Source organism: Dreissena polymorpha, chromosome 3, assembly GCF_020536995.1.
Source record: "Dreissena polymorpha isolate Duluth1 chromosome 3, UMN_Dpol_1.0, whole genome shotgun sequence".
NCBI lineage: Eukaryota > Metazoa > Mollusca > Bivalvia > Myida > Dreissenidae > Dreissena > Dreissena polymorpha.
Window position 1 is genome coordinate 111,114,656 of NC_068357.1, and position 23,088 is coordinate 111,137,743.

The 23,088-nt window shown below is 35.4% G+C and overlaps 2 protein-coding genes across 2 annotated transcripts in view; both read right to left on the minus strand.

The window, feature by feature from the left end:
• Nucleotides 1–23,088, minus strand: part of LOC127871010 (RPA-related protein RADX-like) — a 196,982-nt gene that overhangs the window by 113,575 nt on the left and 60,319 nt on the right. The gene's annotated exons all lie outside the window — the stretch shown is intronic.
• LOC127871016 (uncharacterized) lies at nt 11,625–13,677 on the minus strand. Its single transcript, XM_052413628.1, has 2 exons — nt 13,486–13,677; nt 11,625–13,154 (listed from the first exon to the last, which is right to left on the minus strand). The coding sequence occupies exons 1-2, from the start codon at nt 13,614–13,616 to the stop codon at nt 12,344–12,346; spliced, it is 942 nt and encodes a 313-aa protein (XP_052269588.1). The 5' UTR covers nt 13,617–13,677; the 3' UTR covers nt 11,625–12,343.

The window sequence follows — 23,088 nt, forward strand, 5'->3', positions numbered from 1 at the left end:
CATTTACGGGCGAACACAAGATTGGATACGGTAAGCGTCGGAAGCATGACGTAGCTCTCATGAATAATCATTCTGTGAAATCAAAATGAATTCTGGGTAACTGGAACTTAGCGAATGCGAAAATGGCTTGTATAAATTATGCAAATGAACGCAACCCGAATGAATCCGATCCTGGCTCGAAAGCGAAAGTATACAGTGATTTTTTTTGATTTTTTTTCTTACAGCCTGTGCCTTTTGGATTGGGAAAATTAGCGTGATAAACCATGAAATTGGAAAAAATAGCGCGATAAACCATGAAATTGGGAAACAATATAAATATGATTATAAGAACAGAATTAAAATTATTAAAGTATGTTTGACAGCATTTTTATATTATAAAGTACTAATTTAATGTGTTCTTACAATGAAGACAATGTTAAGTTAATATCCTTCCACATTCATATTGAACTTGCAATAATCTATATAGATTCTTAAATATACCCAGGGACCTATACAAACATTTGTTTGTATAGGTCCCTGATATACCATTTAATCATAACCTCTTTAACAGTAAGAATTTAATTCAGTATTCTTTTAAATGGTGAAAACATTAACAAATATTTATAAAAAAAAAACGCTTTAGTGGTCTTGCTATGTTAATGATGTATTATATGGAGTTAAAATAATTTATTTCATTTCTTTACCTTTCAACATCTTGCACTTCAATGCTATTTCAGTAAACTGTAAAGCGTGACAAACATATTAAAGCAGAATATGCATATGAATCTGATTTTACACAGATCCACTAACATATAAATCATATCATGTTTGTCTCTTTCCATTTTCGAACGATACTCATCTAAAATGCATTTAACTTTGTGAGTAACGGTAGACTAATTCCAATTTCCCAACACTGAATTCCGTGATGCACATTCACTGTGAAGATTTGTAATAAATATTTGTTGTTTTTATCTCAAACGTTATATTTTGCGTTAATTGACAAACGCATTAAATTATTCCGTAATAACCATATGATATCCATTGTTAATTTGAATGTTATTTATCATTTTCGCCGCTCATCGCAAATTTCTCGTCTGCTTGCCGCCATCTTGGGCGTATGTAAAAACAGGCGTTTACAATCGGGATACATCGGCTATCGTCGGTATCCTCCGCAATATAGAGAGAGATGTGGATAGCAACGTAAAATCGTATTCAGCTAAATTCGCGAACAATACGTAAGTCAGTTGTTGTTCGGCGACGACTTGGCAACTCGATCGGCACTCGTTCGAAATTATTGCTTAATTACATTGTAATCTTATTGACTTTATTGGGAAAATTTTGTCTTTTTTTGGGAAATTTTAATCAAATTTTTGGGAAAAAACGTCAATTTTTGCAATTGGGAAGCAGCCGAATATCGGCTGTAATTTCTGGCAAAAAAAATCACTGGTATATTACATCGTGGAACGATATTTTGATATTAAGATGCTTAAAACTTGCCGAATGCTTGTAATATAACGTTTTTACATCAATGTTACTTGTTTTTAGGGTCTTCCTATTGTAATTAACCATCGTATGGTACTACTTGTTGTCAAATGTTTTTATATAGCATAATACAGTAGCCGTATGTATTGGTGCGCGTGATAGTGACTTTAAATGGAACCTTTTTGACACAATCCTTACTTGTCATGTATTCTTGCATTGAATTCTTTAAATACTTTTTAAACAAAATAGTGAAAAAGACTTTAATTTGTATTGATATAAGAATAAAAAACATAATAAGAAATAATTATTAAAAGAAAAAAATAATTGAAAAGAAGAGTAGACCCACAATTGGAAAACATTATTTGTTGGCAAAATCAAGAACTTTGATTGTTTATTCATTTGAATACCAATTGAACTTTTTAATATGAAAGGGAAAAACCCTCTTAATACAGAAAAGAAACAAGTTAGAATAAACTATTAAATTAATAGCAAGTACAATGTAATCTTCTTGTGTGAGTGATATGAAATAGCCTAAGGGCAGATTTGCTTAATTGTCAATACCAGAGACATAACACTGCATGCATTTTATTACCAACTAAGAGGCCAGATTTATAACCCTAGAATACACAAGAGTTCTGTTTGTCCATCTGCTTATCAAATAGATATATCAATAGATAAGTGAAATGCTATGGTACCTACAATAGTAATAATACTTTAGTAACAGATGTGATACACTGAGATAAAGATATTGCCTTAGTCCTTATGTATTTGAGGCTGTTTCCATAAATAATAAAGAAGTAACTTTTTACAGCTTTAAAGATTTTTTATACAATAAATAACTGAGAAAAAAGTTTATCAATTACAGAATAATTATTGATTTAATATAAAATGGCTCCTTTGTAATATTTAAATGCTACAATTTTCAATCGACCACTATTGGCCAGTAATGACCAGTATTGACCGGTTTTAACCGGGTATTGACCGCCGGCCCGGTCAATACTCAATTGACCGGTCAATATGCCAACCCTGGTAAGTATACTTAGAGTACCCAGGGTACATGTAAGTATATTAAGACACGGACTCTAGATTACACGGATATGAAACGGGACCGTTACGCCAAATATCTTGTTGTGTTTAAGTCACGTGACCGTGTCGTATCTGTCGATCTTTTATCGAAGCGCCGATGTTATACATTTGATGTACCCACTCACGTATTTTGTTAAATTATAGTTTCATTTATAGGCCGATTTTGACAAATTATATATCATTAGAAAGCTTACGTAATGTAGTTTTCAGATATATAAATATATATTAAGTTTTTCTTCTGATTTTGGCAGCTCGGCGAGTTATAACTTTAACTTTTGCAAATATCATACCGTTTTGGAGTTTTAGAATCTAGATTTACGGTTGACATGTTCGTACTTTATACCGATTTGTAGCGTTTATATTTGGAGTTCAGTTTTAAAAATTACATCTTGCTTAGGAGAATAGAATTCTGTATACGACAGAAAAAAAATTTGTTTAAAAACGAAAGTAATTAAGGAATGAAGGCGGGAAAATGTAGCGCGCGTTCCTAACGCACTGAACTGATGCTACGGTCTTGGCGATTATGCTTTTATCATATACCGATTTGTAGCGTTTATATTTGGAGTTCAATTTAAAAATAACATCTTGCTTAGGAGAATAGAATTCTGTATATGATAGAAAAAAAATTGGTTTAAAAATGAAAGCAAGTAAGGAATGAAGGCGGAAATAAGTAGCGCGCGGTCCTAACGAACCGAACTGATGGCGATTATGCTTTTGTTTAGATACCGGCCATTGAATTTCCTTTGCCACGATTATTATATTTTTTATGGAATATATTGAAATATTTTGTTCTAGAGACATATCCATAAAGCTAAGTATTAATGAAGCTTAATAAATTTACGATTTCAGCTCTTGATTATAACACAGAAAGGGTGTTAATTTTATGATGAAACAGCGTATACAAATGTATAGCGGACCCTCTTGATATTTTTCGGCTTTGCATACTTAAATATAATGGGTGTCAAAACATTCATCGTTTGTTGTTTATTATCAAAAAGGTAATTATGTAAAATTATATGAAAGGTTATTAACCATAAATTATCAATTAATTAAAATTATTTAAAGATTCTTGAAAATCACGGTCAACTGTCTATGCATGTATATTGAAATATCTTTATAAGTTCACAGAGTTATAAATATATAGAATTCTAAATTAAAACTCTGTATTATTTGTATTTTTCGGAAAGATTATTTAACCCCGTTGTGGTCAAATGAGAATGCTGTTTTTAATTATGTTGTTCCGTACACTACCATACACTCTTTATAGGACTACGAAATGACGGATTTTTTTTACCGGTACCCGCTAAATACGTTAAATGTTAAGTATTAGATTTTTTAAATGTTTAAAATGTACATGTATAGGTATTAATCACTTATAAATATTGTGATTTAGCTGGCTGACATCTATACAGTATTTAGTTTATGGCAATCTGTATGGGCAGATGACTATAAATGTTTTCAATACGCTACATATCTTATAAACGCAAAATTGAGTATTTGGCGTTACATTACTCCAAGAAATGACCACTAATACCACGAGAAGACATGGATGTATCATAAAAAGTGTAATCTGACCAGACATTGCCACCTGTGGTTAGGGACCAATATACAAGTATAGGTCCCTGCTGTGGCGTATGACACCATAGTGTTATTTAGTATTGGTCGGCACTGTTTCTGATCATAACGAGATAATTGGTTTGTGCTGAACACAGGGGCAATAAAACCACAGATCAATCAATAAACAAGATTATTGAGATATCTTTTTTTGAACACCGCGATAAAAATGCTCAAACCATGGACTCTAGATTACACGGCTAAGAAACATGGCAACATTCTCAGAATCATCACTGCTATATGTGTAATCAGATAACAATTCGTCTAAAAATAATTTATATATTTGAGTTGAAGACGATGTACTGTTGTTTAAGTCTGAATAAACTATCTGTCTGCCTGTCTAAATCCAAGCCGTCATCGTCCCGGTGAAAAAAAATCTGATTTTCAATAGTTGGACATGATGCCCTGATGTCAAAATACGAAATGACCCGCCTAACACCGACCGTAATTTTCAAGAATCTTTAATAAATTGATAATTTAAGGTAAATAACATTTCAAATAATTATACATAATTATCTTGTTGATAATAAACAGCAAACGATGAATGTTTTTGACACCCATTTTATTTCAAGTATGCATGCAAAGCCGAATAATATCGAGAGGGTCCGCTATATACGCTGTTTCATCATAAATTTTACACCCTTTCTGTGTTATAAACAAGAGCTGAAATCGTTAATTTATTAAGATTCATTTATAATAAGCTTTATTGATATGTTTCGTGAACAAAATACTACAATATATTCCATAAAAAATATAATAAGATGGCAAAAGAAATTCAATGGCCGGTTTCTAAACAAAAGCATAATCGCCAAGACCGTAGCATCAGTTCAGTGCGTTAGGAACGCGCGCTACATTTTCCCGCCTTCATTCCTTAATTACTTTCGTTTTTAAACAATTTTTTTTTCTGTCGTATACAGAATTCTATTCTCCTAAGCAAGATGTAATTTTTAAAACTGAACTCCAAATATAAACGCTACAAATTGGTATTAAGTACGAACATGTCAACCGTAAATCTAGATTCTAAAACTCCAAAACGGTATGATATTTGCAAAAGTTAAAGTTATAACTCGCCGGGCTGTCGAAATCAGAAGAAAAACTTAATATATATTGATATATCTGTTTACTACGTAACGTAAGCTTTCTAATGATATATAATTTGTCAAAATCGGCCGAGAAATGAAACTATAATTTAACAAAAGACGTGAGTTGGTACATCAAAATGTATAACCTCGGCGCTTCGCTGTACGCTAATCGTAAAAGATCGATAGCCACAACACGTTAAAACGCGCGGTGGTAAAACATAAAATGTGTATTTCTTGTGTTTAACTCGCTATAAATCCATTAATAACAACGGGAATATACTAAAAGTTATATTTTTTTGAAAGAGGAATTAATAAGCAACAAGATAACGTATAAACCAATAAAATCGGATGAATAGTTTTTGCATAAGATTGAATTTACTACAGTAAGGGTCAAATACTCGATTCATCTCCTGTCAATATACACTCCGTGATTAAGAGTACCCGGGGTACATGTAAGTAGTACCAGAGCCGACAATGACCAATCGAGCTCCATTATCCCTCATGAACCGACTCAAAAAAAACGAGAAGGCAATATTTGACTTAATTTTTGGTTTGGTTGCTCTCGAGGGATCGAAAATTTCAGAATCTTCCTAAAAGCCCTACGGGTTTGATCCCCAGAAGCGACATTGAAAACTAGCATACTTTGTTATCTAAAAGGCTGCTAAACCTGATATACAATGATAATGTGAATTTTCTCTCACATGATGTTCATCAGTCATATTATATAAAAACTTACAGCAGTAGTAAACAACTGGACAATAATTAATGAACGCATCTTTCATTTGTCTTTGACACTTTGATTTTGACATGGCCTAGATTTAAATATGTGACTGGACTTTACCAGCACTCTTGTAACAGAGCTAAAGTTTAAATGTACCATTGAAGATCACCTAAATCCAGATTTGCTATTACAGACGTGTGGAAAGTTTTAAGGGTGTGACAAGTAAGCAAAAATTGGTCATTACCCAGAGGCCACAACTGATCTATGACTGTATTAAAACAAGAAAAATCAGTGCCTGATTTAGATTTCCTTAGATAGTTCAATAAAAAACTAATTTCATAATCCTGGTAACAGTTTCACGGTAATGCTACCAATGTGTCACACCAGGGCCTTGAATTTGAAATCTAGGACATGCATGGTCATTTCTTCATGAAATCAGGACACAAAATTGTATTTTAAGTCCTTAATTGACCTGGCTATAGTTCTCAGATTATTATAAGCTCAATTAGTATATTTATATCATTATTTATGCTTTGTGTATTGTATACATATACACAATCATGCAGTTACATGATAGCAATAAATAATATCAAAGCTACCCATACTATAAAGGTCATTGACAAAGCCTATGGTCAAAATGTTAACACATTGAGTGTAATCGCCCTCTCGTGCCAGCAAAAACAACACGTTGACAGGTTGTCATTTTTGACAGTTCTACTTTCACTTTCATTTTGCGATATCAAACTATTAACAATTATGTGGCTGAGAAAAATATCGCCATTGCTTTTTATGCCCCCGGTAGGGTGGCCTATATCAGTTGAACTGTCAGTCAGTCAGTGTGTCAGTCTGTCCGTCCGTCCGAAAACTTTAATGGCCATAACTTTTTTAATATTGAACATAGCCACTTGATATTTGGCATACACGTGCATCTCATGGAGCTGCACATTTTCAGTTGTGAAAGGTGAAGGTCATCCTTCAAGGTCAAATGTCAAATATAAAGCGTCTGTCTGTCTGTCCAAAAACTTTAACATTGGCCATAACTTTTTCAATATTGGCGTGCATGCGTATCTCATAGAGCTGCACATATTGATTGGTGAAAGGTAGTCATCCTTCAAGGTCAAAGGTCAAATTTTGCAATATTGAAGATAGCAACTCCATATTCGGCATGCATGTGTATGTCATGATGCTGCACATTTTGAGTGGTGAAAGGTCAAGGTCATCCTTCAAGGTCAAAGGTAAAATATATGGCTTCAAAACTGCGCAGCAGGGGGCATTGTGTTTCACAAACACAGCTCTTGTTTAATATATTTTCTGCACATTTCTTAAAAAAACTAACATAAATACACGATTTTCTTCGTTAATTCAATCATTCCTGACAGACTTGTGTACATATTTCGCTTACATTTTGACGCGCGTAGGAAGGACCGCATTACCGCTTCCGAAATGTGTATTCATACTATTGCCTTCGAGGAACTTATCTGATGTTTGACGGAAAGGGCCGAAAATGTGCGAGTGTGGGTCAAGTTCCCCACAGGTACTACTTTCCCGTTCCCCCAATTTTTTTTCCGTACCTAAAATTTTTCGTACCAAATATTTTTTTCGTACCCTTTTTTTTTTATTCCCAATTTTTTGTTCGTACCCAAATTTTTTTCGGTCCCAATTTTTTTGTTCCCAAATATTTTTTCGTACCCAAATTTGTTTTCATACCCAAATTTTTTTCGCAAAATTTGTGTACCAAATTTTTGTTTCGTACCAACATACACAATTGTGGTGATTGTGGTGATGTAGATAAACTTAACTTGATGCTTTTATATCCATCCTCTCAAAAGCATCGTTACACCAGTACTGTCAGTACTTTGATTAAAGAGCGAGGTGTGTTGTTAAACATGTAATTTACATAATGTAAATATTTATATTGTTTTCGTGTTGTGTTACAGCTGATCAATGAAAAAATAAATATCTTCAGGTAGGCAGTCCATAAGTGTGATCACAAATAACAGAAACCGTTACTAAATAACATCCAATCAAACAACATACCAACAACGGTACACAAATTGTTACAATAACAATACTTTGGTTATCGTTCATTCGTAGATTTTTAATGCGTAAGTGGTGTAGCTAAAATATCGAATATAATTGTCAGTGAACTCGACGTCATAACCGTTTACAGAACAATCGTCAGTTTAAAATAAATACATCATACGATGTGTTGAGACATGCGTTAGTCTGGTTTTCTTCTTTTGTTTCTGCATTTAAATACGCCATACTTGTTTCAGTGTGCCCACCATTCAATAAGGCGGCAAAGACCAACGGAGTGATCCTCGGAAACATGCACATGGAAGGTCATAGACGCAGGCTGGAATGTAACCATGGTTACCTTCCGCTCGATCTAAACAATGTGACCAGTCAATGTCAGAACGGGCACTGGACGAACGTGACCACTTGTGTTCAAGGTCAGTTAACATTAAGCCATTTAGCAATTGATGTATTTATACCTGCATTGATTTAATTCAATTTAGTTTAATTAATTACTATCCGGTGTAAATGGCATTTGTGATTTGTTAAATCGTATGTACACTTGTGTGTTTTGTAAATACTAGTATGCATTGGCAAAATGTATATACATATATACAGTTTAAAACGATGGCAACCGAATAAATTCGTACACATTAACAAATATTTATTTTTAAGTATTCAAATATATTACAAAATAGTATATTTTTTATATCATCCTTTCGGTTGAAGTCATTTAGTGAAACAAATAAGATGTCTTCCTCAATTCAAGTGAAACAAATAAGATGTCTTCCTCAATTACTAAACATAAATTCGAAAAGCTACAGAAAGAACTGGAACAATTTTTACTTGAAACACAAATTGAACTTTTAAGAACAAAGAAAAAGAAATTGAGCGTCCTTAAAAAAGACAACACACATTCTAAAAACGGTTTAATACTTGAAGATAAGAATGTTGCTACTGACAAACCGGAAGTGCAGTGTAACCACACTGGAAAAGGTTTAATGACTGCAAAAAGCGTCCATGTCGGCGCAGAGAAACCGGAAGTGGGATCTATTGGTTCAGAAAGACTTTCCATGCCTACAAAAAACATGCATGTGTTGTTAGACAAGCCGGAAGTGCAACGCCGCTATACAGCAAACGGTTCAACGTCTAAAAATTGTGTTATCGTCACTGAGGGACCGTCGGTCCAACCGGATGTAGTGACTAACCTGTCAAAGAAGCAACTTACTGCCTCACAAATAAGAGTTCTATCTAAGGGATTGAAATTTGTTCCAACAAGAAGAGTCGTTGACAAAGGCAAGTTGTTGACGGACCTCACTTCATGGGAACGTCGCATGCGTCTCAGAGAATATTTCTACTCTGAAGAGAGAGACGGACATCCTAATTAAGAGAAACCGTACAGGAAGAAGACGCCGTCAACATGGACTCCAAAAGCAGGCCGCCATAAATGGTTGGATGCGTATATCAAGGCTGTAAAGGATGACATCATCAAGGGTCTCAAAAGAAGAATTAAGCTCAATGTGAGTAAATCTGAAGAATATGCTCTGAAAGAGCTTCTTAACGACGATGAAATTGTCATTCGGCCTGCTGATAAAGGTTCTGGTATAGTCGTAATGGATAGCACAGATTACATAAAAAAATTAAAAGGTGAAATTTCCGATAGCGACACATATGCGGAAGTTACCGACGACAACACAAAATCAGTGTAAAACAAGGTAAAAAAGGTGGTAGACAACCTGTACAAAAGAGGTTTTGATTGATTTTAGTTGGCATGTTGTGTGTTATGAATATGTAATAAAATGGGCCGTGTTCTGAGAAAACTGGGCTTAATGCATGTGCAAAGTGTCATCCCAGATAAGCCTGCGTAGTCTGCACAGGCTAATCAGGGATGACACTTTACGCTTTTATGGGTTTTTTTAGTTTCAATCAAGTCCCTCCTTACCGAAAATCAAGTTTAGGCGGAAAGTGTTGTCCCTGCGGACTGCACATGCTAATCTGGGATGACTCTACGCACATGCATTAAGCCCAGTTTTCTCAAAACACAACTCAAAAAATTAAACATTTTTGGTGTACTGTATATTTAATAAAACCATTTGTTACTGTTTTGTTATGGGTCATTAAACAATCTTGTGTATACCAGTACATTATTGTGTATTGCTTGATAATCAAAGGTAATGCCAAAATAAGGCATACAAAAGTTGTATTAAGGCAAGTACCCTTAAAGCTTTTCAGCAATAAATAAAAAGAAATTTCTGCTATCAATACATCTCCTTTAATAGTCTACCATCATAATTTAGATTCTTTTATATGTAAATATGAATGATTTTACTCGAGAGCTTTGTAAATACAAAGTGTTCAATTGATATACATGTACGCGAAAAGAAGTATGCATAATAATATTGGAAACTTGATCTCTATATATTGAAATAGTACATTTAACTTTGCATTGTATGCTCTCCCCTGCCACAGGTCATACTTTAATTCAATATTCATCAAGAAGTAATCATGGTCATCAACTTAAACTTCAAAGTTGTAGAATACCAAGTGGACAACTAAGTTCATTTAAATCATATTTAATGTTCAGCTTGCAAATTTTACATAACAACACACATAAAACAAGGGCTGTTTGTAAAACATGCATGCCCCCCATATGGGCTCTCAGTTGTAGTGACAGCCATTTTGTAAATATGTTTTTTGTCACTGTGACCTTGACCTTTGACCTAGTGACCTGAAAATCAAAAGGGGTCATCTGCCAGTCATGATCAATGTACCTATTAAGTTTCATGATCCTAGGCATAAGCGTTCTTGAGTTATCATCCGGAAACCATTTTACTATTTCAGGTCACAGTGACCTTGACCTTGTGACCTGAAAATCAATAGGGGTCATCTGCGAGTCATGATCAAACTACCTATCACGTTTCATGATCCTAGGCATAAGCGTACTTGAGTTATCATCCGGAAACCATTTTACTATTTCGGGTCACAGTGACCTTGACCTTGTGACCTGAAAATCAATAGGGATCATCTGCGAGTCATGATCAATCTACCTATCAAGTTTCATGATCCTAGGCATAAGCATTCTTGAGTTATCATCCGGAAACCATTTTAATATTTCGGGTCACCGTGACCTTGACCTTTGACCTAGTGACCTCAAAATCAATAGGGGTCATCTGCAAGTCATGGTCAATCTACCTATCAAGTTTCATGATCCTAGGCATAAGCGTTCTTGAGTTATCATCCGGAAACCATTTTACTATTTCAGGTCACCGTGACCATGACCTTTGACCTAGTGACCTGAAAATCGATAGGGGTCATATGCGAGTCATGATCAATCTACCTATCAAGTTTCATGATCCTAGGCATAAGCGTTCTTGAATTATCATCCGGAAACCATTTTACTATTTCGGGTCACAGTGACCTTGACCTTTGACCTAGTGACCTCAAAATCAAAAGGGTCATCTGCGAGTCATGATCAATATACCATGAAGTTTCATGATCCTAGGCCTAAGCGTTCTTGAGTTATCATCCGGAAACCACCTGGTGGACAGACCGACAGACCGACCGACCGACATGTGTAAAGCAATATACCCCATCTTCTTCGAAGGTGGGGCATAATGAACATGTAAACCAAACATGTTTATAACAAAAGGGAAGATAGCCAAGTATACATATACACGAGTCATTTATGAGTGTCTGAGAAACTTCTGAAACCTGGATGCTTTGGATACACATTAATCCACCGGAAATAAATGACTACCATACTTCCTTATACAAAAGCACTAATTTAAGTTCTATAAATAGGCTTCTTCAAATTGCACAAAGCAGCACACACAATTATAATGTCATCAACATGATTTATCATCTAAATGGGCATTTCAGTGGACAGGATTCTAAATGTCTTTAAACGTCTTGTTCGATTAAGATACGCAAGTTGGCAATGTTCTTGTGTTTTTTTACTTTGGATTTTGACATTTGTGACTGCCCTTTCCTTCCTGGTGGAATATACACTTCAATGTTTCTCTCGGCACATTCTTCAGTGATTTTGAATCCCTTATCTGCCATTATTGTAGTGTTTGGAGGAACACGATTCAAGTATCCGCATTCCACAGTTAGTTCCTTGTCTGATATTTTCCCCATATATGCAGGACTCACATAAGCAATTGAACTATTGGGAGTGCATGCCACAAGAAACTTTAGTGTATTATAGTGCTTGTAAATGCTCCAAGAGGCACTTTGAAGATGCAGATCCTTTGGAGTTTCGATAAAGAGCTCCGTACAGTCTATGATCGTATGAAGGTTTTTAAGTTTTCGAAAACGTTGTGGATTTGTAGCTATCAAGGTTTCCTCATCCGGTATGTAGACATTACACTCTAAAACTGTTCTTAAAGCTCGGAGCCATGTGAAGAAGATTCTGGAGCATAAAGGTTTCTGATATGCAGAATCGTTTAGCCAAGTCTTTGTTCAGGAGTCCAAGCCTCAATTTCATTAGCGTCAATAGAAGCTGACATTTGGAACCGATTTTGTCGTCTTCTCGAATAGAACTTCTCTCTTTTGAAACCAGAATGCCACGCCACTTCCTATTCACAATCGGGGCAACTAATGAATGTAGTTTGTAAAAGGCTGATTTAGAGTTCAATCCAGTTAAGAATGTTACGTCTTTGTCATTTTTAAGAATTTCATCAGAGCAAACGCTGTTTTTAAGATTATTCACTATGCCCCTCAAATCACTGATCTCCTCTTTCAATTTCTGAATTTCCACAAACTTCTCGTGCAATTTCAACAGAAGTCCAACCATGAACACTAGAAGTGTAAGTACAAACGGCACTTTCAGTTCTGATTTTGGTATTACTTCCATGTCTGGGTCATCATGGATAGCTACAGCAGTCAAGGGTTCTGGTTTGGTCACTAACCTTCTCTTCTTTGGTGCGTTAACCTTGTGAGAGGTAGCGTCAAACAATGTCATTCTTTTAACCCTCTTCTCTGCACCATCATACCCCAAATTGACAGTTGGATTGGGGTTGTCTTTGGTAGGCTTCCCATCAACGAAATGACTGCAGCACAGCCGGCTGTCCTTGGATGGTGACCACAGTTTGTTGCCATTTCTTCTTCCTATTAGCTGCTTCCACTTTTCTCTTTCCACAGGTGCTCTCTTTTTTGTTGGAAAGGCAAACAATCTGAAAAAAAGTAATTACAAGTTTAGTATTTTTACAAATAAAATGGTCACTTAGCAAAATCTATTAGCAATCCCTTCCTGCTTGTCGAAGTTTCAGTACATGTTTTCTGGATATACCGTGTTTTCTGTGCGTTATTTTTATATTACAAATTATCTTTAAAAATAATCCGTCTCCATGTAAAGATTGTTCTGCGTTTGAAATATTAAACTTTATTAAACAACGTTAACAAAATGGAAATCCTTCACACAAAAAATGAAGATCGTACAGCGGTACACAAACAAAAGTGTGTGATAAAATACAGTATATTAAAAACTGACAGTTTATAACTTACCTAAATGGTGGGTCACATTTACACATAGAGTCCTTGTGTAAACAGCCACAGCTTTCGCATAGTTGTTTCTTCCATTTATTTAGCCAATATGCTCCATTAGAGCAATTCTTCACAGCGCATGTGTAAGCCATCTTTGTTTTTTACTCGAAATCCGATAATCCGGGTGATTGATTCGCGCATGCGCAGACGCTTATGGTTTATCGGTGTATTAATGAGAACTTTTATATTGTAATTTTGAAGGTTAAACTCTTGCCCAAAGGTGAAATTTACATTGATTGGAAGATCCTGAGGAAAGAACGTGCATCATTGCATACCAAACAAGAGCACCGCCTTGCGGGTGCAGACCGCTCATCTATTTTCTTTTTAAAGGTGAAGGGACTCTCATTTTCAATCACAAAGGAGGGAGGAGTGGAGTGAAGAGGGGTGTATAGTGTGGGGTTGTGGACATTTATTACATTATCTTCCAAAAAAGCGAAAAAAAAAAAAAAAAAAAAAAAAATAAAAAATCGGGGGGGGGGGGGGTATAGTGTGAGGGTGTGGTGATAATTTGTGAGATGATCTTAAAAAAAAAAAAAAAAAAAAAAAAAAAAAATCAAAAAAAAAATTTGGGGGGGGGGGGGGTTGGGGGGGGGGTGGGGTGGGGGTATAGTGTGAGGGTGTGGTGGTCATTTGTGAGATGATCTTATAAAAAAAAAAAAAAAAAAAAAAAAATTAGGGGGGGGGGGAGGGGGGGAGGGGGGGGAGGGCACGGGGGATGGTTTGGGTGAAGTCTATTGTGGTATGTCAGGTAAGAGTAGTTTCATCAAAGTATCAATCAAATCTAATCATAAATAAAGAAGTTATGGCAATTTTAGCAAAATTTAATAATTTGACCTTGAGAGTCAAGGTCATTCAAAGGTCAAAGTAAAATTCAAGTTGCCAGGTACAGTAACCTCATGATAGCATGTAAGTATTTGAAGTTTGAAAGCAATAGCCTTGATACTTCGAGTGGATCGAAACACAAAATTTAACCATATATTAAAAGTTACTAAGTCAAAAAAGGGCCATAATTCCGTAACAATGACAACCAGAGTTATGCAACTTGTCCTTTTACTGTACCCTTATGATAGTTTGTGAGTGTTCCAAGTATGAAAGCAATATCTATGATACTTTAGGGGTAAAGTGACCAAAACATAAATCTTAACCAAATTTTCAATTTTCTAAGTATAAAGGGCCCATAATTCCGTCCAAATGCCAGTCAGAGTTACATAACTTTGCCTGCACCGTCCCCTTATGATAGTTCATAAATCTTGCAAGTATGAAAGCAATAGCTTTGATACTGTAGGAATAAAGTGGACCTAAACACAAAACTTAATCAAATTTTCAATTTTCTAAGTATAAAAAGGGCACATAATTCTGTCAAAATGCCAGTCAGAGTTACATTACTTTGCCTGCACAGTCCCCTTATGATAGTTAGTAAGTGTTGCAAGTATGAAAGCAATAGCTTTGATGCTTAAGGAATAAAATGGACCTAAACACAAAACTTAACCAAAATTGTCAATTTTCTAAGTATAAAAAGGGCACATAATTCTGTCAAAATGCATGCCAGAGTTATCTAACTTTGCCTGCCCAGTCCCCTCATGATAGTAAGTAAGTGTACCAAGTTTGAATGCAATAGCATTGATACTTACTGAGAAAAGTGGAACTAAACGCAAAACTTAACCAAAATTTGCAATTTTTTAAGTACAAAAAGGGCACATAATTCTGTCAAAATGCACGCCAGAGTTATCTAACTTTGCCTGCCTAGTCCCCTCATGATAGTAAGTAAGTGTACCAAGTTTGAATGCAATAGCATTGATACTTTCTGAGAAAAGTGGACCTAAACGCAAAACTTAACCGGACGCCGACGCCAACGCCAACGCCAACGCCAACGCCAACGCCGACGCCAAGGTGATGACAATAGCTCATAATTTTTTTTCAAAAAATAGATGAGCTAAAAAGGTTTTTACACCAGGTTTTTACCCTTCAAGAGATAGCCAACTGGATTTGAACAGGAGTGGGCAAACCACACTCTGCGTTTGACCAAGAAAAGCTGGATTTGTTGAGAGGAAAAACTATACAGGTTATTGCATTTAATAGACATCACACTTCCAACCATGCAGTCCACACAGCCAAATGAGACCACGCATCTTGGTTCATTTTCAAACTGTTTTTTATACCAAACGCAATTTCTTATAGTTATTTATGAAAAGAGTTAAGCCACATGTGATCATGGGATTAAAATTGCAAAAATAAACAATCAAAAACAACAAACTTGTTTTGATTTATATTTATAATTTTTATACAGTACACTCCACGCGTTTTCCCCAAAAAACGCGCTCCCTCCGCGGGTTTTTTTCTGCTAGCGAGTGTTCACGCGGCGTTGAGAGAGCGAGGTGAACTCGACAAAACGCTCAGCATTACGCCGCGTTCGCTAATTCCCGCGGCGTGTATTACTTTAGCCTAGTTGGTAAATGCAGACAATTTCCGTTCTTATCAGTGACCGCCGCGCAACGCCGCGTTAGCAGTGTGCTACTGGGCATGCCAAAAAATAAAAACATTGTTATTATAAATTGTTTAAATACTGTAGTACATGTATAAAAAAGATAATTGTATAGAAAATTAAAAGTATAAAAATTATGTTTTTTAATTCACAGGTACGTCTACAATATGAATGAATATAAGACATTTGACAAATTAATATTTAAATCATAACACATATAAGACAATAATAAATGTTCCGTAAAATTTCCAAATGAGAATAATAATTAGTAATCCGAAACACACTACGATTTTTAATGTTAACACGACGTTTACAAATGCTTCCAATATACAGTCATCATGTATATTTCCTGACAAAAGCGCGCGAAAATTATGCTGCAATGTACAAGGTATACTCCTGCAAAGTGTGCGTGTATTGATTTTTTTTATACAAACTTTATAGCGCAGAGAACATTGAATTTTGTTTATTTCGGTTAAAAGTTTCTTTGGTATTTTTTAACAAAATTATATCGCGAATAAGTTGATATTTCCTCCAAATTAATTTCAAATCATACACGCCGAATCTTTATCGTTACGGTATTTTAGTAGAGTAATTATTTTAACAGTAATTGTACTGTAAACTGATTAAAGAAGACATCTGGGTGGAACTGGATTTTAAGTGTTTGACGTTATGAAAACACGCAAAGCTTGTCTGCTGACCTATTGTGTAGACTGCTGTCTGCGGTGTTTTGACAAAAGGGATTAACATGTGTGAATGTCACTCTGCCGATTTGGTCCATAATAACTGGTAAACATTGTTTTGTATGTCGATGCAACAAGAATACAACTGTGAATATTAAATGCAACTATCAACTCAATAGTTACCACCTTCTTTTAGCAATCAATGGAATAACCTAACTTCAAAGAGAAAATAAATGCATTAGCGAGCAGAGAATTGACTTTGTTCCGACAATTAAAACCATTCCTTATGCATTCGTTGAATGTGTTTACTTGTGTAAGTTATGCCTTTAGACAGGAAGCAGCTTTTCTTTGATTACGTCAAACTGTCAATTCACACAGATTTGCAAGATTTTTAGGGTCCTTGGTCATTTGTTTACATGTTCAGTATAGAAAATCACCTGCTAACATGAAAACTTTGGATTAAATTATCAAAATAAAAACAATGTTGCAAACTGTGTTTATATTAATTGGTAAGTATTAGTTAAAAGACGACGTTTTGTTTGTCGTAAATCAACGAGTTTTCTATACAACAACAACTACTTCTACAACCACGTCGGGATCGATCTATCTTGGTTGTTTTTTTTAATTGTAAATATTATACTACATATACATGTATGTACTTGTAATAAATGTAATTTTATTTGAAAATCAGGAAGTCAAACAAAATTAAATTGATCGTTATCTCGTAAAACGCGGAGTTTCCCCTGCGTTGCCAACGCCGAGGGCCGCCGCGTCGGCTTATCAGTTTTGCGATAACCGCCGCGTCCAAAATCATGCAAACACCGCGTCTGGCGGGATTTTCTTAATCTCCCTCCAGGTCAATCACCGCGGAGTATGGAGGGAAATTGGGGAAAACGCGTGGAGTGTACTGTAGCAACAAGATTACTATAACAGCAATATCAATAAACAGCTGCGCCATGAGCGCATGATACGCCCGTCGTTCGCCAATGAAGTAGTAAGGTAATAAATAACCCTTTGAATCATTTTTTTACTTCAGTTTATTTGTATTTGAATACATGGTTTATTTTATAAGTACATGAGCATGGAGCGCCGTCTCCTTGACATTCATACCATATCTTTTTTTGAGTATATGTATGCATTTCTTTAGAGGATATGGAGTTGAAGTAAACCTGTTATAGATATTTTGACCAATAATAAAAGAGAAATGTAGATGGGTAAGTGGTAGTGTACAATCGGAATAGAAAAAAGCTCACCTTGTTCAATTTTTCAGGGATACTAAAAAAAAAAAAAAAAAAATCCATCGAAGGATATTTGAGGTACAGTAGGACATTCAATGAAATCACGAAATTTTGACGAACAAAGTCCCATAACTCTGGAACGACAATTCAGAATTCCGTCAAAAACGAAAGGGGATCAGGGTTTATCAATATTAAGATTGTGTTGAAATTTGAAAAAAATCCATCGAAGGATATTTGAGCTACAGTAGGACATTCAATGAAATCACGAAATTTTGACGAACAAAGTCCCATAACTCTGGAACGACAATTCAGAATTCCGTCAAAAACGAAAGGGGATCAGGGTTTATCAATATTAAGATTGTGTTGAAATTTGAAAAAAATCCATCGAAGGATATTTGAGCTACAGTAGGACATTCAATGAAATCACGAAATTTTGACGAACAAAGTCCCATAACTCTGGAACGACAATTCAGAATTCCGTCAAAAACGAAAGGGGATCAGGGTTTATCAATATTAAGATTGTGTTAAAATTTGAAGAAAATCTGTCAAAGGATATTTGACGTAGCGTACGACATTAACAGACGGACGGACGGACGGACGGACAGACGGACGCGGGGTATACCATAATACGTCCCGTCATAGACGGGCGTATAAAAACTATTATAAAATATCTTTCAGGACCTGATATCAAATGAGATAATGCACGAGATGCACGCAAAGGCCATGACAATAGTTTTCATAGCTGATCAGCTGGTGAACTGCTCTATTAGGGGGAGATTCGAGAGGGTCTCCCGATTGCTGAACGCTGCGCATTGGAGCATTTAACACATAGGCAGACAAAAATAACCTCGGTATAAAGTTAAACATTAAGCTTTCATTTTGAACGATAAAAACAATTCAAGCCGCCAGTAATTTTCCTCCTTGTTTCAAAAATGTCTTTTGGAATTCTTCTAGTGTAGATGATGTTAAAATGGGATACATGAACTGATTATATTGATGTAAAAGTTTATTCCATCAAAATCAAGTCATTCAGATCAGACTTGATTTTGATGGAATAAACTTTGACAAGTATTTTGAATACTGTAATGTACAGTAAAATCTTGCATTGATTGTTCATATACATTTCAGATGTCATCTCCAAAAAGTTTTCCCTGCCCATCTCAACAGTGGAAGAAAAAATGAGATGGGACTTGAGGGGGCTTCGTGCGGTGTACCGCGCTGAGCATTTATGAGATGTATCATGTAGTGCTTAGCAACATTGTCGCATTTGTATATAGGTGTAAATATGTGTAAAGGGCTATTCCAGGAAAAAATATGATGAAGGATTCCCCAATGGCTTCATTTTATAAATCCTGTACCACCAACACAGTTGAACACAATTTTAATGAATTTTATTTTCTTTATCACTCCTCACTAACTGAAACTGTACCGGTATACATCATGGTTCATACCCTTCCTCCCGTTTTTACCTGTGGTAGCCCTAAGATGAAAATGTTATTTATTTTAATTTATTATGTTAATTTGCCGTCATATTGTGATAATGTATCTTGGGTAGATGTTTTCCTGGTTTTGTTAAAAATGCACTGTAAACATGTTCACATAATTTGTTTTTTAATATAAACATAGTTTTTCTGCAAATTGTGTGTGTTTTTTTTTCTAAATCACATGGGTTTTTTAATGATCTGTTGTGATTTTATCTCAATTGCCTTTTTTTACCAGAAAGGCGTTAACTATTAGTTTTTTACAATGGTAACATGTCAGACGAGCAAAATTGTATGATCCTTTAAGCGAACAAAAGACTCACAAAAACCAACTTAAACACGCTTTTGTACAAAAGTGTGTTAAAGTTGGTTTTAGTGAATCTTATTGCACGCAAAAGACCCACATATGTGGGTTTTGGTATGTTGGTTTTTGTGAGTTTTGGTATGTTGGTTATTTGTGAGTTTTGGTATGTTGGTTTTTTGTGAGTTTTGGTATGTTGGTTTTTTGTGGATTTTGGTATGTTGGTTTTTTGTGAGTTTTGGTATGTTAATTTATTGTGAGTTTTGGTATGTTGGTTTTTTTGTGGATTTTTTGTGAGTTTTGGTATGTTGTTTTTTTGTGGGTTTTGGTATGTTGGTATTTTGTGATTCTTTATTACACACAAAAAAACAACTATTTCGTTAATGAATGTTTTCTCATCAAAGTGAAATTCTGTGAGATCGATTGTAACGCGTAATTGTAACAGGGCCACAATTTGTGTCGTTTGAGCATACAGAGAGTAGTCCAGAATTCCTTACACTGAACAGTGCTACATCGTTTGAATTAAGCACATACGCAGTGATGTAGCAAAAACATCCGGGGGTTGTAACTCAAATCAGCTTATTAAATATTCGAAATTATTTATGCGTGTCTGTAGGCGTTATGTAAAAGTCACTTAGATGAAAACTGAGTAAAACAGCTATGCCCAAAAGCGCATTAGTGCTCTATACCTATGTTTATGTCAGCGCTGTTGACACCGTGTGAACTGCTCGGGTAACAAGTAAAGCATAAACAGCAATGTTTATAATACTTTTATTCCTCCATATACAAGATACAAAGATTATTGTATATTTTGAATTTGTATATGGTGTCAAAAATCAAAAGTTTTGTACAAGGAACTTTCATTATGAATTTATATTCTTGGTGAGATAGTTATTTGATATAAGAAAAAATATTCCTTTAATATGATGGTGACTGCAAATTTTCTTTATATTAAGTTCTCATTACCATTTTCATCATACTTTCTATGCTTTAAGAACGTCCAAAAAGCATGTTGTTTTCATTTTGTCTAAGTTATTTCTATGAAATAATAAGGATGACAAAAAGTGCACACAAAACTCGACCCGTGCGCAATGACACACACTTTATAAAGTTGAATGGCGTGTGTTCATTTCAAACTTGCAATTGATTTTGAAAAATGAATTGCGTGTTTAATTATGCAATAGCGAACATCTCCAGTGCCTTCAGCGCTTTGATTTATGAAAGATCTGTGGTGCTACCAATGTGCCCACTCGTGACGAAATAGGCTTGAAGGTGCACCTGGGGTCTTAGTCACCAAGAAAGTTACATAATTCACCATATGAACTAAATATGGTTCAAAATGAAATAGTTAGTCCATTTTGTTGCCTTCCAGTTACTTTTTACACCACTGGTCAATATTTCTGTAGGTTGAGATCAAACAGTAAGAATCTATATTATGTTTATGTTTGTTTATAATGTACAGAAATATTGTTAAATATCAATTTTATTTTTCATTTTTAGGAAGGTGTGAGAACCATTGATGCCAGAGGATCCGCAATCAAAGTAAAAAAGATTGAGATTAGAGACGCAAGTGGGAGTGCCAAGGTGTCCCTGTGGCGTGAAAATTCAGATAAGGACTTCCACACTGGTCAATACGTGACCATCATGAATGTGGTTGTCAACCACTATAAGGACACATCCTTCAAGACTACTAGCAGGTCAAACATGGAGGTAATACTTAACATTTATTTTCTAAATTATAATTTGTGTTGCTGCCCTAGGCTCTATTTCTTCCCATTGTGGCAAAGAGGTTGCCTGTTAACACAAGAGTTGCAACCACAGTTAAACCCTGCATGATAGTAAGAGGCTACTAGATGGGTTTGAAGCATTGGAGTCTGTGTGTCTTAAATACTGTGCCCAGACAATACGTTGATCTTTGACATTGATTTAACTGAGAGAGGGTCAAGGGTTTGACCCCATTAAAGATAACAATATTTTATAAGAAAATGTTGCTAGTATTGAAGAGTAGTTTTGAGTTGTCCTAAATGTCATTGTAAAGAAAACTGGCCAACTGTGTAGCTCAAGGGATGTACTGCCAAATAAGTGTCAGTGTTTAGCCTTACTTTACAAGTAATGATTTTAAGTACACAACTTTTCAAGCCAGCAGATGAGCCTGTTGGCACACGAAGGACACGTTACAGTAGCTGGAGTCAGCGTTGAAGGAGAGATGGCACAGCTTCTGTTAAGCAATGATGAAGTTGTTACTGTGTTGTCCAAGCTGTTGTTGGAGGCTTTACTTGAGGGTTTAGACAGTGACTTGGAGCACCTGACAGTCAATGGAACAATTGACTTAAATATTGAAATTAAGGGCACAGAGGTGCAGACAATTCAGTATATCCAGTAAAGAATCTTAAAAAATTCTGATGGATTATGCTTCAAGATATGAACCAGACTGTGTGCTTTACTATTCAGGGGGCCGTTTCATTAAAGATTGCAGCGCAGTTGCAAATTTGCTAATAATTGCAACTTGCAACCTTGTGTCCGTTTCATTAAAAAGTTGCACTTGCCACATGCACTTGCTGATTGCATATTTGTATAGCGTGTTTGCAACTGCCAGCGAGGTGGTGCAGACAGTAGTCAAAATGGCCAAAATTAAAGCTTATGTATGCTTACAGCAACGGAATCGGCGAAATGAAAAACAATTCCCTCCACGCATTCAGTTCGTGAATGTTCGGGACATGGATTTTGTATCCAGGTATCACGTTGACCCCGCAGTGGCCCAAGAACTTCTTGAAATAGTCGGGAATGAATGAATACCTCCAGACACACAGGCAAGTATTTGTTGAAGAAAAATTATTTATCAATCTGTTTTATTTTTATAGTAGTGAATAACCTGACCCAAATTATCTGCTGTTGTAGATATATTAGCATCTGATACAAACATCCGGTGTAGAAGGAAACAAATGGCAATGGAATTCCAACTGGTATTTTATAAAACTATACCATGTCCATTGCGCCCTGCTTAGTGAAACGTATCATGTATAATTGTTGTATAAATCATTATTGGAAATATCGTAAAATACCACAACAAGTCTCTAAATAATATATATTTCTGTCGAGTCAAAATCTAAGCTCCTGTTATCAAGTGTCAGTGGTGTGATAATCAGTTGATGAGAGGAGATTTTTCACACATTGTTAAAGTTATAATCGTAACAATACATGACTGATTGATATGATCACTGTATATGTATTTATCCATGATCTTAGACAACACATATTGGCCTCGCCACTTTGAGTTCTGGCAGTGTTATTTAGTACCTTAAAATACTTATTCTGTATGATGATTAATTATAATGTTTTGTATTTTCTTTATGATGTTTTTGAGCCTGTTTATGGTTTTCAT